Below are 19,088 nucleotides of genomic sequence, written 5' to 3'. Positions count from 1 at the left end.
ACAAATCAGGACTACAAATTAGGTGAAGTTCTTAAAGATTATTCTGTTTGTAATAAATGTTATAAAACAATTCTATAAAAGTTAGAATTAAAATATAGTTTAATTTCTGTTATTTAGCCATGTGTTACTAAAATTTTTATAAACATTTGGCTCAAAGAATAATTACTGTTATTTGTAAAGCTATCTAGCGAATCTACCTTCTTAATACTCATAATATTAGTTAATGTATTTAACTGTTTGAAAGTTCTTAATTGTTTTTGAACATAAAAATCACATCGTTAACTGAAGCTTTTATTTTTGTAATAATAAATGTATAAATAAGTATTGTATTGACAGAATTTCAACTTAATAAAACACAAAACTTAGATGTTACATCTAGAATGTTTTTACCTTTATTCAGATATTAATAGTACTTCTGTACGCATGCCTTGTCCGCATTACTGACATCATGTGGATTAGGTATGATGGTAACATTAACATATAGTTGTTGGTCACACATACACAGTCAGAGATGCCAGAAATGCTGCAGAAGTGGGCGATTGTTCAGCTTTCAGTCCTAAAGACCAAGGCCACAGCCAGATTTTGGCCAAGTATAGAGACTAAAATCGAACTTTGGTAAATCTCTATTTTCCAACCATAAATCTCAAATCTGGTTACCAGTGTAGAGTTTCAGTTTGGTTTATTCAAAGGTGGTGACTAAGAACCCCACTGTTGCTTTAGATTGGCTGGTCGGGGAGGCCTCTCAGAGATGGTGTGACATTTTGAGCAGAGACTTGAAACAGCCACACAAGGATCTGGGAGAAGAGCAACAGCAAGTGCAGAGGCCTGAGCAAGAAGCTGTTTTCCTGAGTTTCAGGAGCCTGAGACTAGAGCAGAGAGACGAGGGGGTGGAGAGCTGTGAAACGGAGGCAGAGGGAGTGGGGACTTCACAACTGGCCCAGTCTGGTGGAGCCTTGCAGGCCCCTTGGGAGCTGGCGCTTATTAGCTCCGTGGGAAGCCACTGGATGATTTTAAACAGGGGAGTGAAAGATTCTGATTTCCCTATTTCAGAGTCTTTTGTGGTTGTTTGGTGGCAGATAAGTTGTAGGGCGAGGGTAGTGAGGGAGCCTGCTGCTCCCTTGTCTCCAAGAGGGGATGATGGGGGCTTGGGCTGGGGTGACAACAAAAGGGATAAGTCAGTGGGTTTGCCAGCGGATTAGATGTGAGGGTACGAGTGGTGGAAGAGCACGGATGTCACCTAGACATTTGCTAGAGACTGACGACCATGCCTTTTACTGAGGTCCAGGAGACTATCAGAGTGACAGGTCTTGGGGTGGGGGCGGGGCGGGCGTTGGAAGTCATGGCTCCCTAATGTAAATAGCATCATCGATAGCGCGGTACTGTGGCTTGTGGGCGCCAAAGATAATTTTTTTTTTTTTTTTTTTTTTGCGGTACGCGGGCCTCTCACTGTTGTGGCCTCTCCCGTTGCGGAGCACAGGCTCCAGACGCACGGGCTCAGCGACCATGGCTCACGGGCCCAGCCGCTCCGCGGCACGTGGGATCTTCCCGGACCGGGGCACGAACCCGTGTCCCCTGCATCGGCAGGCGGACTCCCAACCACTGCGCCACCAGGGAAGCCCCAAAGATAATATTAAACTAAATGGAATGTTGCTTTGGCATGTAGGGTACAGAAATGTATTAACTAAATATTGACTTTTGGCTTCTCCTGTCTATTTTCTATACTTGGTTACCTCCAAGATGGAAGAGAGACTTTCATGGCTGAAGTGGATGCTTCATGTGCCTGTAGTGCTACCCTCTCAGGGACCTTCCCCTTATCTTCTCTAGGCTGTAAAGTGTGTTTAACATGTGTGCAACTCACCCATTCCCACCCCATCCAGGTGAGGCTGGTCCCTCCCCTCCTTTGTGTACTCACTAAATCATGTCCATTTCCTGCTCGTGTACATATAGCTCTTCACTGCACTTGCTAAGTCTGTCTTCCCTACTTAGCATCCTGCACTCAGTCCCTCAAGAAATATTTGAATAAGTTTAAAAGGGGAGATGTTCCAGTCATGGAGCTAATTCCAAAAGCTTATGATTGAACTCCCGTGAGGGCTTTTTAGAATGTCAAAAATCCTTGAACTTGAGGCACTTAAGTGAAGAATCCCACACAAAGCCCATGATTTATATTTTTTCTGAGGTTTAAAAAATACGGTTAAAAGGTAGAATTTTAGAACTGGAGAGAAGAGCAATAAAAGCTTGTTGCCAAAAATAGATACTAATGTATGTTAGAATAAAACCTTATTTTTGCTTTCTATAAAGCATTTGGAAAGAGTAGGCTCCATAAATCAGACTTTTATACCTAAATTACATTTACAATCTGAAAAACAAGCTAGGTGACCCATGACGGTCAGCCCTGAGTATCGCCAAGGTGACTGGATGGGCGCCATCTTTGTTTAGATTTGAGCTCATGGCACTCTGCTCTGGGCTGCCTGCATTTGGAGGAACAGCTCTGACATTACTGTCTTCTGAATATACAAAAGACAAACGCGGAGTCTCACTAGCCTGAGGCTGGGTAAGTAGCAGTTTTATTGGAACAAAACGAAACTTAGGGACAAATTACTTGTAAGCCTGAGAATCATTTGTGATTTACCTGAAGTAAAAATGAATGTGGAGGCTAGCTAGATAAATGTGCTATTCCAGTCATCTTGAAAGTGGTGGCCCAAAGATTTTTACCAGTATTCTTTCTGATAATATGTGAGTACTGCTCAGTGAGTGTCTGTCTGTGTCGGGTGCTGTGCTAACTGTGTGATACACGTTATGTCATTTAATCCTCTTGGTGAACAATAAACCCTGACAGGTTGGTATTATCTTCACTTGTAAATTTAATTTAATCCATCTCACAATAAGGTGAAGTTTTATTGTTTTCAGCTTTGAACTTTTACAATAAAATCTTACCAGTTATGGTCTCACATTTCTGAGTCCTTTGAAATTGACTTCCTTTATGATTTACCTGTAAGATTTATATTTATGTAAATATAAATTTGTATTATATTCCTACATCATGCTTTCTACATCAGGATTTTCTATCAAAAATACATTTATACATTTTAATTGATTTTTCTGGCTAATGAATTTCTGATTCACCAAGAGCCAAATCAGTGACTATCACCAGGTTGTAATTAAACCAGAGCATAGATGATAGTAAGTTAATACTCACCAGTTTCAGGGGTCATTGCTCCTTTAAATTTGGCATCCTTGTAGGAGCTTAACTCTTTAGCGGAGTTTTTCCTTAGCGTGGTGTTTCTCAAATCCGGCTGATTTATCACCCATATAAGAATTATTCTGGGGTGCTTATTAAAATGCATATTCCTAAGCCCACAATTCGGTTCTGGAATGGGCCCAGGAAGTTAGATCCGAGGTGGTTTTGATACACACTGAAGCCTGAGAACTGCTACTTTAGCTTACCCAAAGACAAGCAAATAGAAAATAAGAATATATTTTGATGTGACTGCAAGTGATGTATACAATTGTTGGCCTGGGAGCTGAGGCATCTAAGTTCTGCTTTACTATGTGACCTTGGCAAAATTATTTATCCTTTTTGAGTATCCGTATTCTCCTTTGTAAAATAAGGATGATATCTGCTTACCTCACAGTTGCTGTGAGGATCAAAATCACAAGTTACTTTAATGTCACATTTATGGGCTCCGTGCTTAGAGTGAAGCAGATTTCGGCTCAAATTTCAGTTCTCCCTGGCTTTGCCTCCTGCTAGCTTTTTGACCGTAAGCAAATGGGGTTGATCTTTGTTCCTCTCCCTGTAAAATGGGGACAAAAGAGCCAGTCATACTGTAGTTACCTAGGGAGTGTATTTGATGATGTTTGTGAAAGGTGTGCAGTGCCTGTCTAATAAATGGTAGCTGTCTTTACTTGGTTTTGAAAATATAGCTTTAGGGACCATAGTGGGGAGAAATGAATAATTGTAAATGTGTATAGTGACACTGGAGAATGAGCTGCTTTTTCTCTATAAAGATAAGGTGACTGCTCCACTGCCATAAAGGACTGAGTTTTTGAAGGTGCAGGCTTCCCCCGTTCATGCCTACTTCCCTGTAACTAGCAGCATTCGAGTGTGTGGTAGATGTCTGGGGTGAGGCGCGTACACTAAAAATAGAGGAACCATCCCCGGTTCAAATGAGATTTATGCACTGGTGACCTAACTGGCCATACTAACTTCTAGACTCTGATGGGGTTGTCAAGAAGAAGATAGCATGCTTTCAGTTCTTTTTCTGAAAATAGTTCATCTACTCTTTAGATCACTGATTTGAAACATAAACATAGTCTTAGCCAAAACCCAAGGTAGACTTAGAGTAGGAATAAAACTTAGATTTAGTCCCATTATTAAGTTGCTGTGATGATTCCAACTGGTATTGGTTTTTTTTTTAGGTTTCTCTCTGTTGCATTCCCTAGAACTCCTCTTCATAAATTTGTCAAGGACAGAATTATTTACACGCCCTAGCTTCTTTTATCAGCAAAGTTCTGGACAAACTTTTCACTGCTTCGAATATATGCTCAGTTTGTCTGGCAGGTAGTTTTTTGTGGGGAAAAATGGGGCCATTTTGTTACACCATTCCTCTTCTTCTTTTCAGTCTGGTAGTGGCACCAATGAAGAGCCTTCAAAGTCTTTAACACACATCCTGGACCCAGCACAGCGCATTCGTGTAAGATAATGGCCCAACAAGCAAATATTGGGGAGCTCCTCTCCATGTTGGATTCCCCCATGCTGAGTGTGCGTGATGATGTAACAGCTGTCTTTAAAGAGAACCTCAATTCTGGTAAGCAGAATCGTACCCTGGTTAGCTCATCTGCTAATCAGACGAGATTGACCTAGAGGTGACTAGAATCCTACTGATAAATTTTGGTTTTCATCTTCTAAAGAGAGTCTTTAAAACCACCAAGGAAAAGCATACATCGGTGGATTCATTCTACATTCTACATGTGTTTCAAGCTTTTAGTTATGGAAATACTCAAATATACACACAAACTTAGAAGTAAGAGTCACATAATGAACTCCATATACCCAGCCTTTCCTGTTTCATCTTACCTCCCTGACTTCCCCCCACCCAGGTATTTTAAAGCAAATCCCAGGTATATCATTTCATCTGTAAATCACATGTAATTTTTAATATGAAACATGCTTAACCTCTCTTTTTATCAGAGAAATATAAATTTAAACAGTACCCTTTCCTCCTTACCGGGTTGGCAGGAATCAAATATTGGTCATAGAAATGGGCACTGTTAGCAGGCGAATACATGGGTGCTCTGCCCTTTTGGAGTATCTGTCATCAACTTAAAAGCACGTGCCATTTGGCTTACAGACTTACAAGAATCTGTATTTCATTATAGCCTTGAATGAAATGTAGTGGAAACTTGGGAAAACCTAAGTATCCTTCAGCAGGTGAATGGTTAAATTAATTACGTAGAGCCATGCAGTGGAGAACAAGGAGCTCAGTAAAGAGAATGAAGTAGGTCATAGATGCTGTCATGGAAAGGTGTCTACAACACCTTGCTGAGTGGAAAAAACACACATACACAGACCATGGGTATATGGACATGGGGCCTAGGTGTGTGTGATTGTACAAGTGTGAAAAGTTTTGAAAGGACATGAACCAAACCCAAGGGTGTTTGTCTCTGGAGAGTGGGTTGGGAGGCAGGTGGTGAGGAAGATGTTCACTTGCATGTTATGTACTTTCTTATAACTTGAATTGTTAACAATAGACATGAATTATTTTCGTAATTAAAAAAGCAAGAAAAAAAGAAGATAGGGGACTTCCCTGGTGGTCCAGTGGTTAAGGATCCACCTTCCAGTGCAGGGGACGCGGGTTCGATCCCTGGTTGGGGAACTAAGATCCCACATGCCTCGGGGCAACTAAGCCTGTGCTCCGCAACTACTGACCCTGCGCGCCACAACTAGAGAGCCCGTGCGCCACAGTGAAAGGTCCCACATGCCTCAACTAAGACCCGATGCAGACAAATACATAAATAAATTAATATAAAAAAAAAAGAAGATAGTATTTCATGTGCTCTTACGGCTATTTAGGCAAATAAACTTGGTATTATCCTATTGTTAAACCTAAATTCATTTAAGGAAGCAGAAATACAACACTTCATATAACTTTGGGTAGCATACAAAGAAACGTTTTCTGGATTTTGTGACAGGCAACTATTTGAGGTAAGTCTAGAATGTTAAAGGAAATTATTATAAACTGCCCTTTTCTTTCTTTAGACCGTGGTCCGATGCTTGTGAACACCTTGGTGGATTATTACCTGGAAACCAATTCTCAGCCTGTATTGCACATCCTGACTACCTTGCAAGAGCCACATGATAAGGTAACTGCTGGAACTAATGGTAGAGATTTGATACATTTTCTATGAGTGGTGTGACAGTGTCTGTGCGGCCCCAGTGCACAGTCTGTCCAGAGCTCACTTCTTCAACTTATGCGTACCATTGATGATACTGCTCCCAGATTATAACTACATATAAAAACAATTGTCAGGACCTATGTTTCCTGAAAAGTTTTCAAAATACAACATATTCAGGAGGCTTTTAAGGCTCTTTCTGCTTAAAGAAATCCTGTAATCCTAAACTATAATTGTATAGTGACAGTTTGATCCATAAGGTACCCATCTTTAAACCCATGCTCTGAGTAGGATTTTCAGACTTTTAATCAATATGGCAGAATCTGTAAGTGTGGGCAACTAATGGGGCTAATTGACTAGTGCTGTTTCACAGCACCAGGCACTTGGAAGACTCCTTCATGTTTTGTTTTTATTTTTGTTGATGGTAAATAGCTAACAAAGCATTGCAATTACAGATTTTGGTACGTCTTGAGTTTGTATGTGTTAGTGATTTACTTTGCTGGGATTTGAAGGCCTTGCCATTGTCTGCCTTTTACAGTACATCTTGGGTTTTGTTTTTTTTTTTTTAACTCTGGGCTGAATTTTAACTTCTACTACTACCTGATTTATATCTGGGGCCAAATCCATGTAGGCTGGGCTATGGGAGCAATAAGTAACTGCTTCCAGCAGGATTCCGTGAAGCTTCAACAACCTACCACAGGCTTATTATAACATTGGTTATTATAAGAAGTGGCCTATATGTATTACAGAAAGAGGGCCTATGAAGGAGTCTCCCCCCGGCTTATAGACCTGTATTGTGGGATCCTCTTTCAGAAGTTGCAAACTGGCTTCCCTCTCTCAGGCCAAATGCAACAGTGTGTTGTTTGCTAGCATGGTTTTAAAAAATCTTGAATTTGATCTCTGCCTGCATGAGCCTTTCTTTACATCAAAGGGAAGACTTGAGAGACTGGGCTGTATCACTGCTGCCTCTCCTTGTGTGAACTTCATACATTCATATGTGCGTTTCCCTTGGTTCCCTTGATTTTTCCCAGCTTTATTGAGATATATTTCTCTTGTTCTTGTGCATTTTCAGCACCTCTTGGACAAAATGAATGAATACGTGGGCAAAGCCGCCTCTCGGTTATCCACCCTCTCGTTACTGGGCCACGTTGTGAGGCTGCAGCCATCTTGGAAGCATAAGCTCTCTCAAGCACCTCTTTTGCCTTCTTTACTAAAATGTCTCAAGGTACAGTGTTTGTAAGGATTTGAATGAAATAGCTTTGTGAATATAATTTCTGAAATTCTGAGTACCTTAAAGCAAGCAAGCTAGATTTTAACTTTGAGAGTTTGAAAACTTCTGGACATTTGGTTTTTCTCGAATGTAACGTAGTCCAAAATTGGTACTTAGTAAGCTCTCAGTGCATCACTGTGACTATTGCAATATGTTTGGTCCAAGCAAATGTGGTAACATTTCGGTCAGACTGGTTGACATTATGCTGTTCCAGCCCTTTTTGATTTCATCGTTGTCTAGCCTTTCCTCCGTTGAAAACATACTGGTTTGTCTTGGGGGAACCCCCATTTCTAAGTTCTCTTTTGGCTAATAGAAAAATGACTGAAAGGCTCTTTCAGCTATTTAGGAGCATGTTCTGGTTGCAGCTGAGTTGCATTCTACGTTTTTGCACTAACCGTAGTGTGTTTTTCTACAGAGGGAGTCAAAACCTAAGTAGAACTTTGTGCTTTTAGTTTTGACCGTGGTTTGCTGAAATACTCAGCGTTATTTGCTTAGTCTGTTTTAGTTCCTGGACTTGTTTCCTATCTATAAAATAAGGAAATGTGGTTAATATGAACTACCTGTACCTCACAGAGATATGACATGAAAATATCCAGTAGTGTTTGTGCCAGAATGGCAGTGCCTTTGGAGTCATCTGACACAGCACCATGCAAATTGATTTTTGTCTCTGCCAACAAGGGTAACTGTTTTAATCTCCCTAGAGGTGGATCTCAAGGAGTCATATTGGTAGGGTATCATAAAAATGTGCATTTAATGTTAAGGAAAAGCAGGAACAATTTTAACAATTTTTTTAAGTGAATGGATCGACGAGAATATAATCCTATTTTGAGGCACACTGTTTAGTTCAGATTGCAAAATACTTATCTTTTCCAAAAAGATAGGCCTTGAAAATTACTTACGGACTGTTATTCAAACCTTCAGTAAGAATGTTTTGTTAACCAAAATTAGGGCTAGTCCTTTTTACCCAAACTCATTATAGATTCTTGATTCTCCTACCAGTATTGTATGTTCTTCCTACTAGATATCCGCCACAACAAATGGCTTGGTGCTTGCTGTAAAAGCTAAATATATTTAAAACTTTATTTCCAGACTCATAGATTCCTTTTTTAGTAGGAATAATGAATGTCTTAGCCTGCATGGCAGCCTTTTGATTAATATCTTGTTTCTTCAATCTGAATTCCAGCTACTTGGCAAACATTCATAATTTAATTATGGATCATGTGAGCTGCTGTAGCTAGTCTGAGTTGATTCATTATTCATTGGTTATTAAGTGTCTTCAATTAGTCTAAATTTATATGACTTGATATTTAAACTGTAGACATGGTCAGAGGTCACCATATCTTCTTTTATTTGCTGGTCTCTAAATATTGCTGTGAAGGTGAGCCATTAAGTAGACTTGTTAGTGCTATACTAATTTCTTATTAAATTATACTTCTGTTGTAATCCTTTGAAAATAGTGAATGACTTGTCAATGTATAAGGTTCTTTTTAATTGACTTTAAAAAGTAAGTATTTTATGATTTGGTTGAATGAACAAGAATAGCAGCGTTCTTTTGTTCTGTTAAAAAGCAGCTTCTTGTGCTTCCCTCCAAGGGCTATAAATAGCACATCCTAAGTCTCTGGGTTTGGGTGTCCCCACGCCCCGCTCAGGCCCCTACCCCAGATGAGTTTGGTGCGTCAGCGTGGTCCCTGCAGACTTAGCATGGCCGGGCTGGTCCCCAGTGGCTTTTGGTGGCGTCTGTTTCAGTGTTGTGCCCCCACCCTTAGGGGTAGGAGGATGAGTCTGTGCTGGGCGTCTAACCTGTGACCCCTTGGTGTTAGAACCTCCAAGCGTGCGGATTCTAATGCTGCACCTGACAGGTGTTTCCTCTTTCTTGACCGTCCCTCCTGCAGGTGGACACCGACGCCATTGTCCTCACAACAGGGGCCTTAGTGTTGGTAACCGTGCTACCGATGATTCCACAGTCGGGGAAGCAGCACCTTCGTGATTTCTTTGATATTTTTGGCCGTCTTTCGTCATGGTGCCTGAAGAAACCAGGTAAAGATCTCTTTCTATACCTGTCATGCCCCACCAAGTGAGTGCTTTCATGATTGATTAACAGGTCATGTGCTGGAAGGGAAGGACTTGTAGCATTCTAAAGCTGAAATGGCTGGTTGTCACCAGCCAGATGAGGAAATACCTCAGGTACGTCCACCAGAGGCACAAATAAGAAGCATGACTGTTGGGACTTCACTGGTGGTCCAGTGGTTAAGACTCCATGCTTCCAGTGCAAGGGGTGCAGGTGCGATCCCTGGTCAGGGAACAAAGATCCCACATGCCGTGTGGCACAGCCAACAAATTAAAAAAAAAAAAAAAAGAAGCAGCACGACTGTTGAGATACCTTCCTTATATTGTTGGCTTAGAAGGATTAGTTGTCAGAGAAACTGAGTGGTAGGTACAACTTCCTGATTTTCAGTAAACTGAAAAATAACTTCAATCTGTGTCATAGCAGTATAGGACTAAGCTTGTGGTACATCTTTGTCTTCCTCTGCTGGTCTATAGTGACAGAACACAAGCTTCAGGTTCAGAGAACTTGTCCATCGTAAATGTGGAAGGAGCAGAGAGAATGCAGCACGTCCTAATTAGTGTTCTAGTTTCCAATACGGTGGGGTTTTGTTTCCATATCGACAGGTAGTACAGCTCTATCAAAATGATTCAGAAGCTATATAAACACGCAAAATTTGGAATCCTTTGGTCATCCCAGCATGAGGTATTCGTGTTGAAAGAATGAAATGTGTCAGCCCTGGGAAATGGAATACTCTGGCTTCCTGTGCAGGATTAAGTGACAAGCCTGAGGCGCATATGATGCCGGCTTGTCTCATAGGCTTTTCCTGGGGATGTCCATTAATTTAGAGGAGCTTTATGTATACTGTGGACTTGGGGTTTTCCATAGGGTCTAGGTAACGCTAGATGAATTAAATTTTCTAATTCTCCCACTCTTAGCTCTTTAAGCTAATTTCTGGGTGGTAGTTTTTCACTCTATAGTTACAAATCTGCGTAGCTAAGACTACAAACTGATTTTAGAACATTCTCACACATTCGTTCCACAAATATACGAACGCCTCTCACGCATCAAGCCCAGTGCGAGGCACTAAGGGTACAGAGGTGAGTGAGTCAGTGCTGTTCTCAAGAGACGTGTACTGAGTAGGGCCGTGGAGAAGTATGATTACAGATTTCAGGGAGTACCGTTGTAAAGGCAGTTCAGTATTATGAGAATGTCTGGGGTCCTATTTTAGGGGTGACTGGAGAGGAGCGCAGAGATTAGATCAGTGTGAGCCTTTATGGGTCACTCTAAGTAGATGGGAGTTTATCCAGAGGCCATGGGGAGCCACTGATGGGTTTCAAACAGGGGTGTCCGGTGTGTTCAGATTTGGATTTTAGAAAACCGCTCTTACTTACTTAACTGTCTTTGGAGCAGGGTAGGAACACACGTACGCAGAGTCACGCTGGCAGCCCTGTGCTCGTGTCTGTTTCACACACATCAGTCTTGTGTTCAGCTCGGTGACTCCTTTCAATGTTTTCTTTTTCAGGCCACGTAACGGAAATCTATCTCGTCCACCTCCACGCCAGTGTTTACGCTCTCTTCCATCGCCTGTATGGGATGTACCCTTGCAACTTTGTCTCCTTCCTACGTTCTCACTACAGTATGAAGGAGAACCTGGAGACTTTTGAGGAGGTGGTCAAGGTAAGTAGCAAAAACTCATTTATTTGCTACATAGCAACTGTGTAGGTAGGCTGCATTTATAACTTTTGTATTAAATGATAGACAGGGAAATTTGAAAAGAAATTCAGCCTTCTCCCTGTGCTGCCCACTGCCCCCAGCCCTGGTAACCACTGATCTGTTTTTTGCCTTTATAGGACTTGCCTGTCCTGAACATTTCATTTATATGGAATGATATAATATGTGGTCTTTTGTTAATGGCTTCTTTCACTTAACATAATGTTTCGGGATTCATCCATGTTGTGGCATGTATCAGTACTTCATTCCTTTTTATTGTCAAATAATATTTCATTGTGTAGAAATACCATAGAAAGTTAAGCCTTTTATAACTTGTCAACCCAAACTCTTCTAGCCAATGATGGAGCATGTGCGAATTCACCCAGAATTAGTGACTGGATCCAAGGACCATGAACTGGACCCTCGAAGGTATAGAAACTGAACTAGTGACACAGAATTTTATAGGCTCACTTAAGAAATTGAAAATGTGACCCTGGAGATGTCCCTTCTGAGGTGTTGTTGGGGAAGCATGTTCTTCTGTTTATGGAATCATTCCATAAAAGTCCATATGGACTTTTACAGTAAAATAACTTTGTATGCGTGAGTCTAAAGCGTATTCCCCACAGACAGGATGGAGGAGGTTGCAGTGCAGGTACCCACGCCGCAGAAGCCCAGAAAGGCTCGCAGCCCAGTGTGATTGTGCAAGGCGGGCGCTGAGGTGTGTGGTTGGAACCAAGTGCACTGTGGAGAGTCTGGACGTCGAGTGGCCGGGCTCCCCGGGTCCCTTTCTCTGTCCTGCTTAGCCAAGCGACTGCCATCCTCCACGGGGCTTGGCAGAAGTGCCCAGGTTCCTTCTCTGGGGAAGTGGAGCCTGCAAGGCTCCTGATTTGAGGACGCCAAGCATGATGGAGGGTGGAGCTGAGTCATGACTGGAAAGGGGGGACCAGGGTGAAATCCTACACACTGAGCTGTGAGAGGCTCAGCCCCTGCCCGCCGCTTCTCTCTGGCTGGCTGCCAGCCTCATGCTCCCCAGGCTGGGGATTGAAGCCTTCTGGGGTACAAGGGGTCCACGGGTATTGACATTGGAGGATCTCCCACTGGGAAAGGTGGCTGACTGCATGATCCCCCTTCAGCAAATTTCACTTCTCTACGAGCCCTCCTTCTGCCACACGAACCTCAGGTTAAAGCAACTTGCTGTGAGATATATGTAGAGAAACATAGCAAATGTGTAAGAAAAGTTTAGTAATAACACATGGATACTTGTGTAGCTACCACTTGGCTGAAAAAAATGGGACATTAACCTCCGCAATTGCAGCCATCTTTCTCCCTGTTCCATGTCTCACCTCAGAGGCACCTACTATTCTTGCTTTTATTTTAATCATTCTCTTTCTTTTCTTTATAGTTTGACCACATGTATTGTTTCATTTTGAAAAGCTAATTAGGAAGCAAAGTCTGGCCTTGGAAAAGGCCGTCTTGTCATCATGAGGTGAAGGTTCCCAGGAGGCGAGAGGAGGAACTGAGTGTCTGAGTCTTGGTTGGGTGTCCCCTTCCTTGAGAGTTTACAGGAGTCCCTTCCAGGGAAGTCGGTGGGCAAAGTCATGAACAAGTCCTGGGAAACATAAGGCTTCCCCTAGTCAGGGCATCTGGCGAGGCCAGATAGTGAGGGCCAGGGGCTGGATGTGCTGCCGAAATATGGCAGAGGGAGGGGACTGCTCTGTTTGTGCTCCTGAACTCACTGTGGCTGCTTCCAGGAATAGGTCAGAGCAGAATCATTCTGTGGGATGAAATGAATGTCCTCAGCTGATCCTGGCAGAGAAGGGAGAGTAGGAACTTCATTAGTGCATAACAAGACAAGCTCAGTACCAACAAGTTATTGTCACCTAGACACTCTGTCCCTCAGTTACAAAGAGGGTATGGTGGCAGCAGAAACCTTAGAGATGGCCTGCAACACGCTTGTCTCTTGGCATGTCTGTTCTGATCTGACCAGGTTGTCTTCTGTGCCTCGTACACAGCTATCATCTTGTTCTCCTGGGGCTTCTCTGTGCCTCTCTCCTGTGCAGGTTCTCCCATTTCCTGTATCTCATGCCTTCTTTTCTGGGTCACTCTTACATTCATGGAATATATCTTCTAGTAGCTTTTAGAGAAAGGATGTCATTTTCTATGTGGGTATAGATTTCTAGATTGGGAGTCATTCTCATTTAGCAATTTGAAGGCATTATTCCATTGCTGCCTTGCCTCCAATGCTGCTATTGAAATCAAAAGACATTTTGATTTCTGATCATCTGTGTTTACTGTCTTCTGGTTGTTCTTGTAATATTCTGAAATTTCCTAGTGATGTCCCTTGATATGAATGTGTTCTCGTTGTCCAATCTGGAAGCTCCTATCTTTAAATTCTAGGAAATTTTCTTTAATTATTTGTGCCTGATTTCTTTTCCTTGACTGTCTCTGTCTTTCTTTCTGGAACTCTTAGTATTCTGCTTGGGACTTCCTGGAGCAGTTCTCTGCTTTTCTTTGCTCTCCTCTTCTCTTTAGGAAATATTCCTAAAGATTTCCTTGTCTTTAGCTCTTAATCTTTCTATTATAGTTCCATTTCTGCCACGTTTTCAGTACCTAAGAGCTCTTTTTAGTTCTCTGAATGCTCCTTTTTTATAGTAGCCTGTTTTTATTTCATGGACGCAGTCTCTCATGTCTTTGATAAGATTGATAGGTGTTTTTTTAAGGTTTTCTTTTCCCTACATAATCTGTTTCCTTTAAACTGCTCTTTTGTTATTCTTTTTAAAAATTTGAGGCTTTCTGCAGAGATTGGTTTATATCTGGGTGAGGAGACTAAAAAGCTTTGCTCACAGGGATGGGGCTTGTTCACTTGTAGGTCGATCTGAGCATCTGTTGGAGATGCTGATGTCAGTATTGGTTTCCATTTGAGCTGGTCGGACTTTTTCAGGAAAGGGTCTTCTGATGTCTAATCTGGCCAGGATTTGGCTACTCCTAGAGGGAAGAGGCTGCTTGGTGGGGAGAGGTTAGTGGTCTTGGCATTCAGAATGTACATGCTCACTTAATCCTCTTGTTTGAATAGTACTCGTGCCCTCAACCATTTCTGGAGTACCTCAGTCCCGATACTCTCTGTTTAACCTCCTCAGAGAATAATCTGGATTTCTGGTGAGAAAAGTGGGAGTGTAGAGTCAGAGTGTCAGGGCTCTAACTGCTCCTCGGTAGATTTTACCCTGTCTTACTGATTTTAGCTGCCCTCACCTACCTGTCACTCATCTCCAGAAGTACAGGTATACAGAAGTACTCGCCGTATACAAATTCTTTAGCTTTTTAAGGGTTCCTCAGTATGAATCAGGTTGACTTTTAGCTTTGAAACATTGGCAGCTCAGGATTCTGCTTTCCTGGATTCACTGAGTCAGTCACCACTTGCCTATGTGCTTTCTAGTTTCAAAAACATGTGGTGCTGTTCTCTGTTTTCTCATTCTTCTCTTTCTTGTGGGTTTATATTTAAAAGGAAACAAATAAAGGAATCTTTACTCTAGGCTTGGTGGGGTTTGGGGAGAGTCTACAATTGGATGTGTATGTCCAATCTGTGTTAACTCGGAAGCCTCCTGGATCAACCTACAGAGCCTCCTTCACCTTGGATAGATGGGTCGTCTGGCCTTTGAAGGAAGTTCTAACACCAAAAATAAGAGACCAATGTAAAGAGAAGAAAAAGGAGCTAGAAACAATGATAATACAGAGAGCAGAAGAAAACATCTACAGTAGCTACAGAGAGGAAGCATTTGTGCATAGATAAAGGTCAGGATGCCACAGAAGGGCACAGTCAGAGACTAAAGAAAGCACTGTTGAAAATGAAAAATGATAGCCAAAATAAACATTGCAGTAAAAGAATTGAAAGGTACAGTTGAGAATATCTTAGAAAGCAGAATCAAAGGCTAGAGATGAGTAAAATGAAAGAAGGAATTTAAAATAATCAGTCCAGGAAGTCTAGTAAAGAAGTCTTTAAAGAGAAGGAGAAAACTTTGGTGGGGGAAGAAATTGTGAAAGAAATAACAGAAGAAAATTTCCAATACAAGTACAGATGATACAAGAAAATACAAGAATTGAAGGACGTGAGTTTCCAGATTGAAGGTGCGTATCTAGTTTCCAGCACAGTCAATGAAAAAGAATGCTACTAAGCCTCAATATTGTGAAATTTCAGTACACCAGGGATAAATCTTTCAGAGAGAAAAAACCAAAACTATAAAGATCAGAAAATCAGAATGAGGTTAGCTTCTGAAACACCTTCAAAATTGAGAGAAAAAAGGTTATCAGCTTAGAATTCTATACCCAACCAAACTGCCTATCAAGTATGAGACATTTTTAGACATGCAAGGACTCAAATTTACCTCACATGTACCCTTCCTCAGTGAACCACTGGAGCATGTCTTCCACCAAAACGAGAGTAAAATCGAGGAAGACACAGAGTTCATGAAATGGGGGACCTGACTTAGGGTCTTGGTCAAGGGAAGTCTTGGTATAACACAGCAATGCTGAGAACAACCAGTGGGAGAGGGAGGGCTCCAGCAGGGAGCTCTTTAGGAGAGGGTGAATAATCCTGGTAGACTATTTGCATTTCATTATGAACAAATTATATTAGGCATTATTTCAGAACTGCTAGAGCCACATTAGGAAGGATTAGTAATAGACACATTAGAAGACTGAGGAAAAGGAGCAACAACATTCAAACTCCAGGAGAAACTAGATTGAGCAGCAAAGGAAATACTGTAGTATATTCTTTGGCTCAGCCATGAGTGGTGCTTATCTAGTCATTAAAATGAATTGTTCAAAATCAATTTTGAAACAACAAAACAATGATACACTGTTTTGAGAGCACTGGGGAGAAGGGAAAAGGATATACGGAAGTGACCTAAATCCTCTCCTACCATAAGGACCCTTAATAGTTGATGTCTTGGGACATCCCTAATGGTGCAGTGGTTAAGAATCCACCTCCCAACACAGGGGACACGGGTTCGAGCCCTGGTCCGGAAAGATCCCACATGCTGCGGAGCAGCTAAGCCCGTGTGCCACAACTACTGAGCCTGCGCTCTAGAGCCCGTGAGCCACAGCTGCTGAGCCCGCGTGCCACAACTACTGAAGCCTGCACGCCTAGAGCCCGTACTCCGCAACGAGAAGCCACCGCAACGAGCAGCCCTTGCACCGCAACGAAGAGTAACCCCAGCTCGCCGCAACTAGAGAAAGCCTGCGTGCAGCAAGGAAGACCCAACACAGCCAAAAAAATTAATTAATTAATTAATTTTAAAAAATAGTTGATGTCTAAAAATTCAGACATCAGGAAATTTGAAGCATAGAAATATGGAGGCAGGGTAACAATTCAGCTGGAAGCAGCTAAAATTGGAAGCTGCCCAGAAAGTTCCTTCATGCCCTTTGAGAGGTGTTCAGTCTCCTCTCTCACTCCTGGCAACCATTGATCTGCTGAAAGCATGCTTTTTCACGGTGGTGTAATAATTTTTCTTCTGTAGAATCTTCCTCTTTGGCTGGACCTTTCTTCTTTCTATTACAAGCTACGCTGAGTGTTGTCCATCTTGATGTGTGTCTATTTCCATAGGCTAAATTCTTAGAAGTGGAACTCTGGATCACATAACAGGACTCTTCAGACAATTCTTCAGATATCCTCGTGGGCTTTCTCTCAGTTTGAGATTTGCTGCATTGTATTTCTGGTCTAGGGATGGATTAGAATCCTGAGGCTTTGATAGGAGACCTTAAGTCAGCCTCAGCTACCTGGCAGTTTCCAGGTCTCCCTCTTGTTTGATTACCTTTGTGCCAAAGGAGTTTCCCCTGGTGGCTGCTCTGCATAGTTTGTATTCTCTTCTGAGGCTGTGCCTGGTCTTTTGTTGATGGAATTTTTGTTTCGGACTAGTTTCTGATAACTTGATATAACCATTTTAAATAGGGAGGGTATAGGTTTGTAAAATGAATGGCGAGTTCTGTATATCATAGTGCTGATTACTACTTGGGCTGGCGCGGTTCTGCCTGTTCTTTGCTAGCCATAGTTCAGTGGCTGGCACTGAGTTAGCACCCTTCAGTGTTTGATGGTTTGAATAAATGGATTATAACATGCACTTCTTGACTTTCGTTGCCTTTCACAGGTGGAAGAGACTAGAAACACATGATGTTGTCATAGAATGTGCCAAAATCTCTCTGGACCCTACAGAAGCCTCATATGAAGATGGCTATTCTGTGTCTCACCAAATCTCAGCCCGTTTTCCTCATCGTTCAGCCGATGTCACCGCCAGCTCTTATGTTGACACACAGAATAGCTATGGTAAAAAGTGACTTTGCTACTTATCTGCTTTACAGCTCTGTCTCTAGAAAGCATTGTTTATTTTTGTTGAGCTTTTTTCCCTTTCCTAGAATAAGACTTAGGTCAGCTCCTAGGAACTGTTTCCCAAATATTTAAAATTTGAATTTGCCTCCATTTTCCCCTAAGTTTAATTTACAGTCCCATGTCCTTGATCTCCTTCTTGATAGTATGTCAACAGACTTGGGATGTGTCAACACTTAACAAAGAAAATGGATTAAAGGATTTGGCTTCTAGGCTCCAGCTCATAAAGGAATCTTAGATTTTTTCAGACACTTTTAGTGAGGCCCTCTGGGCTAGATTTTTTCAGACACTTTGAGTGAGGCCCTCTGGGCTGTCACATTGACACAGTTTTGAATGAACCTGGACAATTCAGAACTGGATTCATGTAAAAGTCTAGGCTTATCTATAGGTAGCACCCAGCGGAGTTGTCATACGGGTTGTGCTTTTTCAAGTTATCCTAAAGCTTAACTAGACATCAAACCTTACTAAACTTTATTTCCAAAGGGTATTTAAAGAGGCTTTTAAATGATCAAATGGTCTCGAGGACTGTAATTCTTTATCAGAATAATCTGAAGCCACACACTGACCCCCTGTGTTCTTTCCCTTCCATTGTAGGCAGTGCTACTTCTACCCCTCACTCCACTTCTCGGCTGATGTTGTTAAACACGCCAGGGCAGCTACCTCAGACTCTGAGTTCCCTGTCGACACGGCTGTTAACTGAGCCGCCACAAGTATGGTGTCAAATAGTGTGCCTGCTTTCTTCTCTGCTTGCTGGCGAAGCTGACCATTTGGGTCAGGATTTAGCCTATGGTTGGGAAAATCTCTCACTGCTCATTTCTGGAGTTAGTTTTTAAGGATGCATGACATTTGCAAGAAAAGTTACTGTTGCCACTCGGGTTTCTCTTGGAGTCTAGACTTACAAAATGCAATGTGTCTCTTGATAAGGCTTTAATAAGATGCCTTTTTCCAGTTGAAAGGCTAAGTTTAAGATCATTGATCATGGACTTAAACCTCGGGAGGCATAGCTATTCGTTCCTCATCGCTGACCTGCCTTATTAACTTCTAGGCTACTCTTTGGAGCCCATCTGTGGTTTGTGGGATGACCACTCCTCCAACTTCTCCTGGAAATGTCCCACCTGATTTGTCACACCCTTACAGTAAAGTCTTTGGTACAGCGGGTATGTATGTCTTAGGTTAGATTTGACTGGTTGGTTGGGGCCGGCCTTTTATGATAAGGAACTATCTCTTAGATCTAATAGTGAGTTTGAGAGCCATTTGTAATAGTAAACCTATTTTTGACAATACAAACCCCTGGA

At 42.0% G+C, this 19,088-nt stretch overlaps 1 protein-coding gene across 7 annotated transcripts in view; it reads left to right on the top strand.

The window, feature by feature from the left end:
• Positions 1-19,088, top strand: part of TSC1 (TSC complex subunit 1) — a 48,543-nt gene that overhangs the window by 11,628 nt on the left and 17,827 nt on the right. For 3 of the 7 annotated variants that reach the window (XM_022578330.2, XM_022578331.2, XM_022578329.3), the window contains exons 3-11: positions 4,620-4,805; positions 6,257-6,360; positions 7,463-7,615; positions 9,553-9,697; positions 11,230-11,384; positions 11,773-11,846; positions 17,558-17,733; positions 18,388-18,503; positions 18,839-18,950. In XM_022578330.2, the coding sequence (XP_022434038.1) occupies positions 4,700-4,805; positions 6,257-6,360; positions 7,463-7,615; positions 9,553-9,697; positions 11,230-11,384; positions 11,773-11,846; positions 17,558-17,733; positions 18,388-18,503; positions 18,839-18,950 (1,141 nt within the window). In that variant the 5' untranslated portion in view covers positions 4,620-4,699. The remainder of the gene's footprint in view (positions 1-4,619; positions 4,806-6,256; positions 6,361-7,462; positions 7,616-9,552; positions 9,698-11,229; positions 11,385-11,772; positions 11,847-17,557; positions 17,734-18,387; positions 18,504-18,838; positions 18,951-19,088) is intronic. The other 4 variants (XM_089913930.1, XM_089913931.1, XM_089913932.1 and 1 more) reach the window with 3 other exon arrangements.

The sequence above is a fragment of the Delphinapterus leucas genome, chromosome 6 (assembly GCF_059928025.1).
Source record: "Delphinapterus leucas isolate spDelLeu-1000000601 "Yukka" chromosome 6, BTC_Dleu_Yukka2, whole genome shotgun sequence".
NCBI classification, from domain to species: domain Eukaryota; kingdom Metazoa; phylum Chordata; class Mammalia; order Artiodactyla; family Monodontidae; genus Delphinapterus; species Delphinapterus leucas.
The sequence above is the reverse complement of the archived record's forward strand: the minus strand, read 5'-3'. Positions and strand labels throughout refer to the sequence as shown.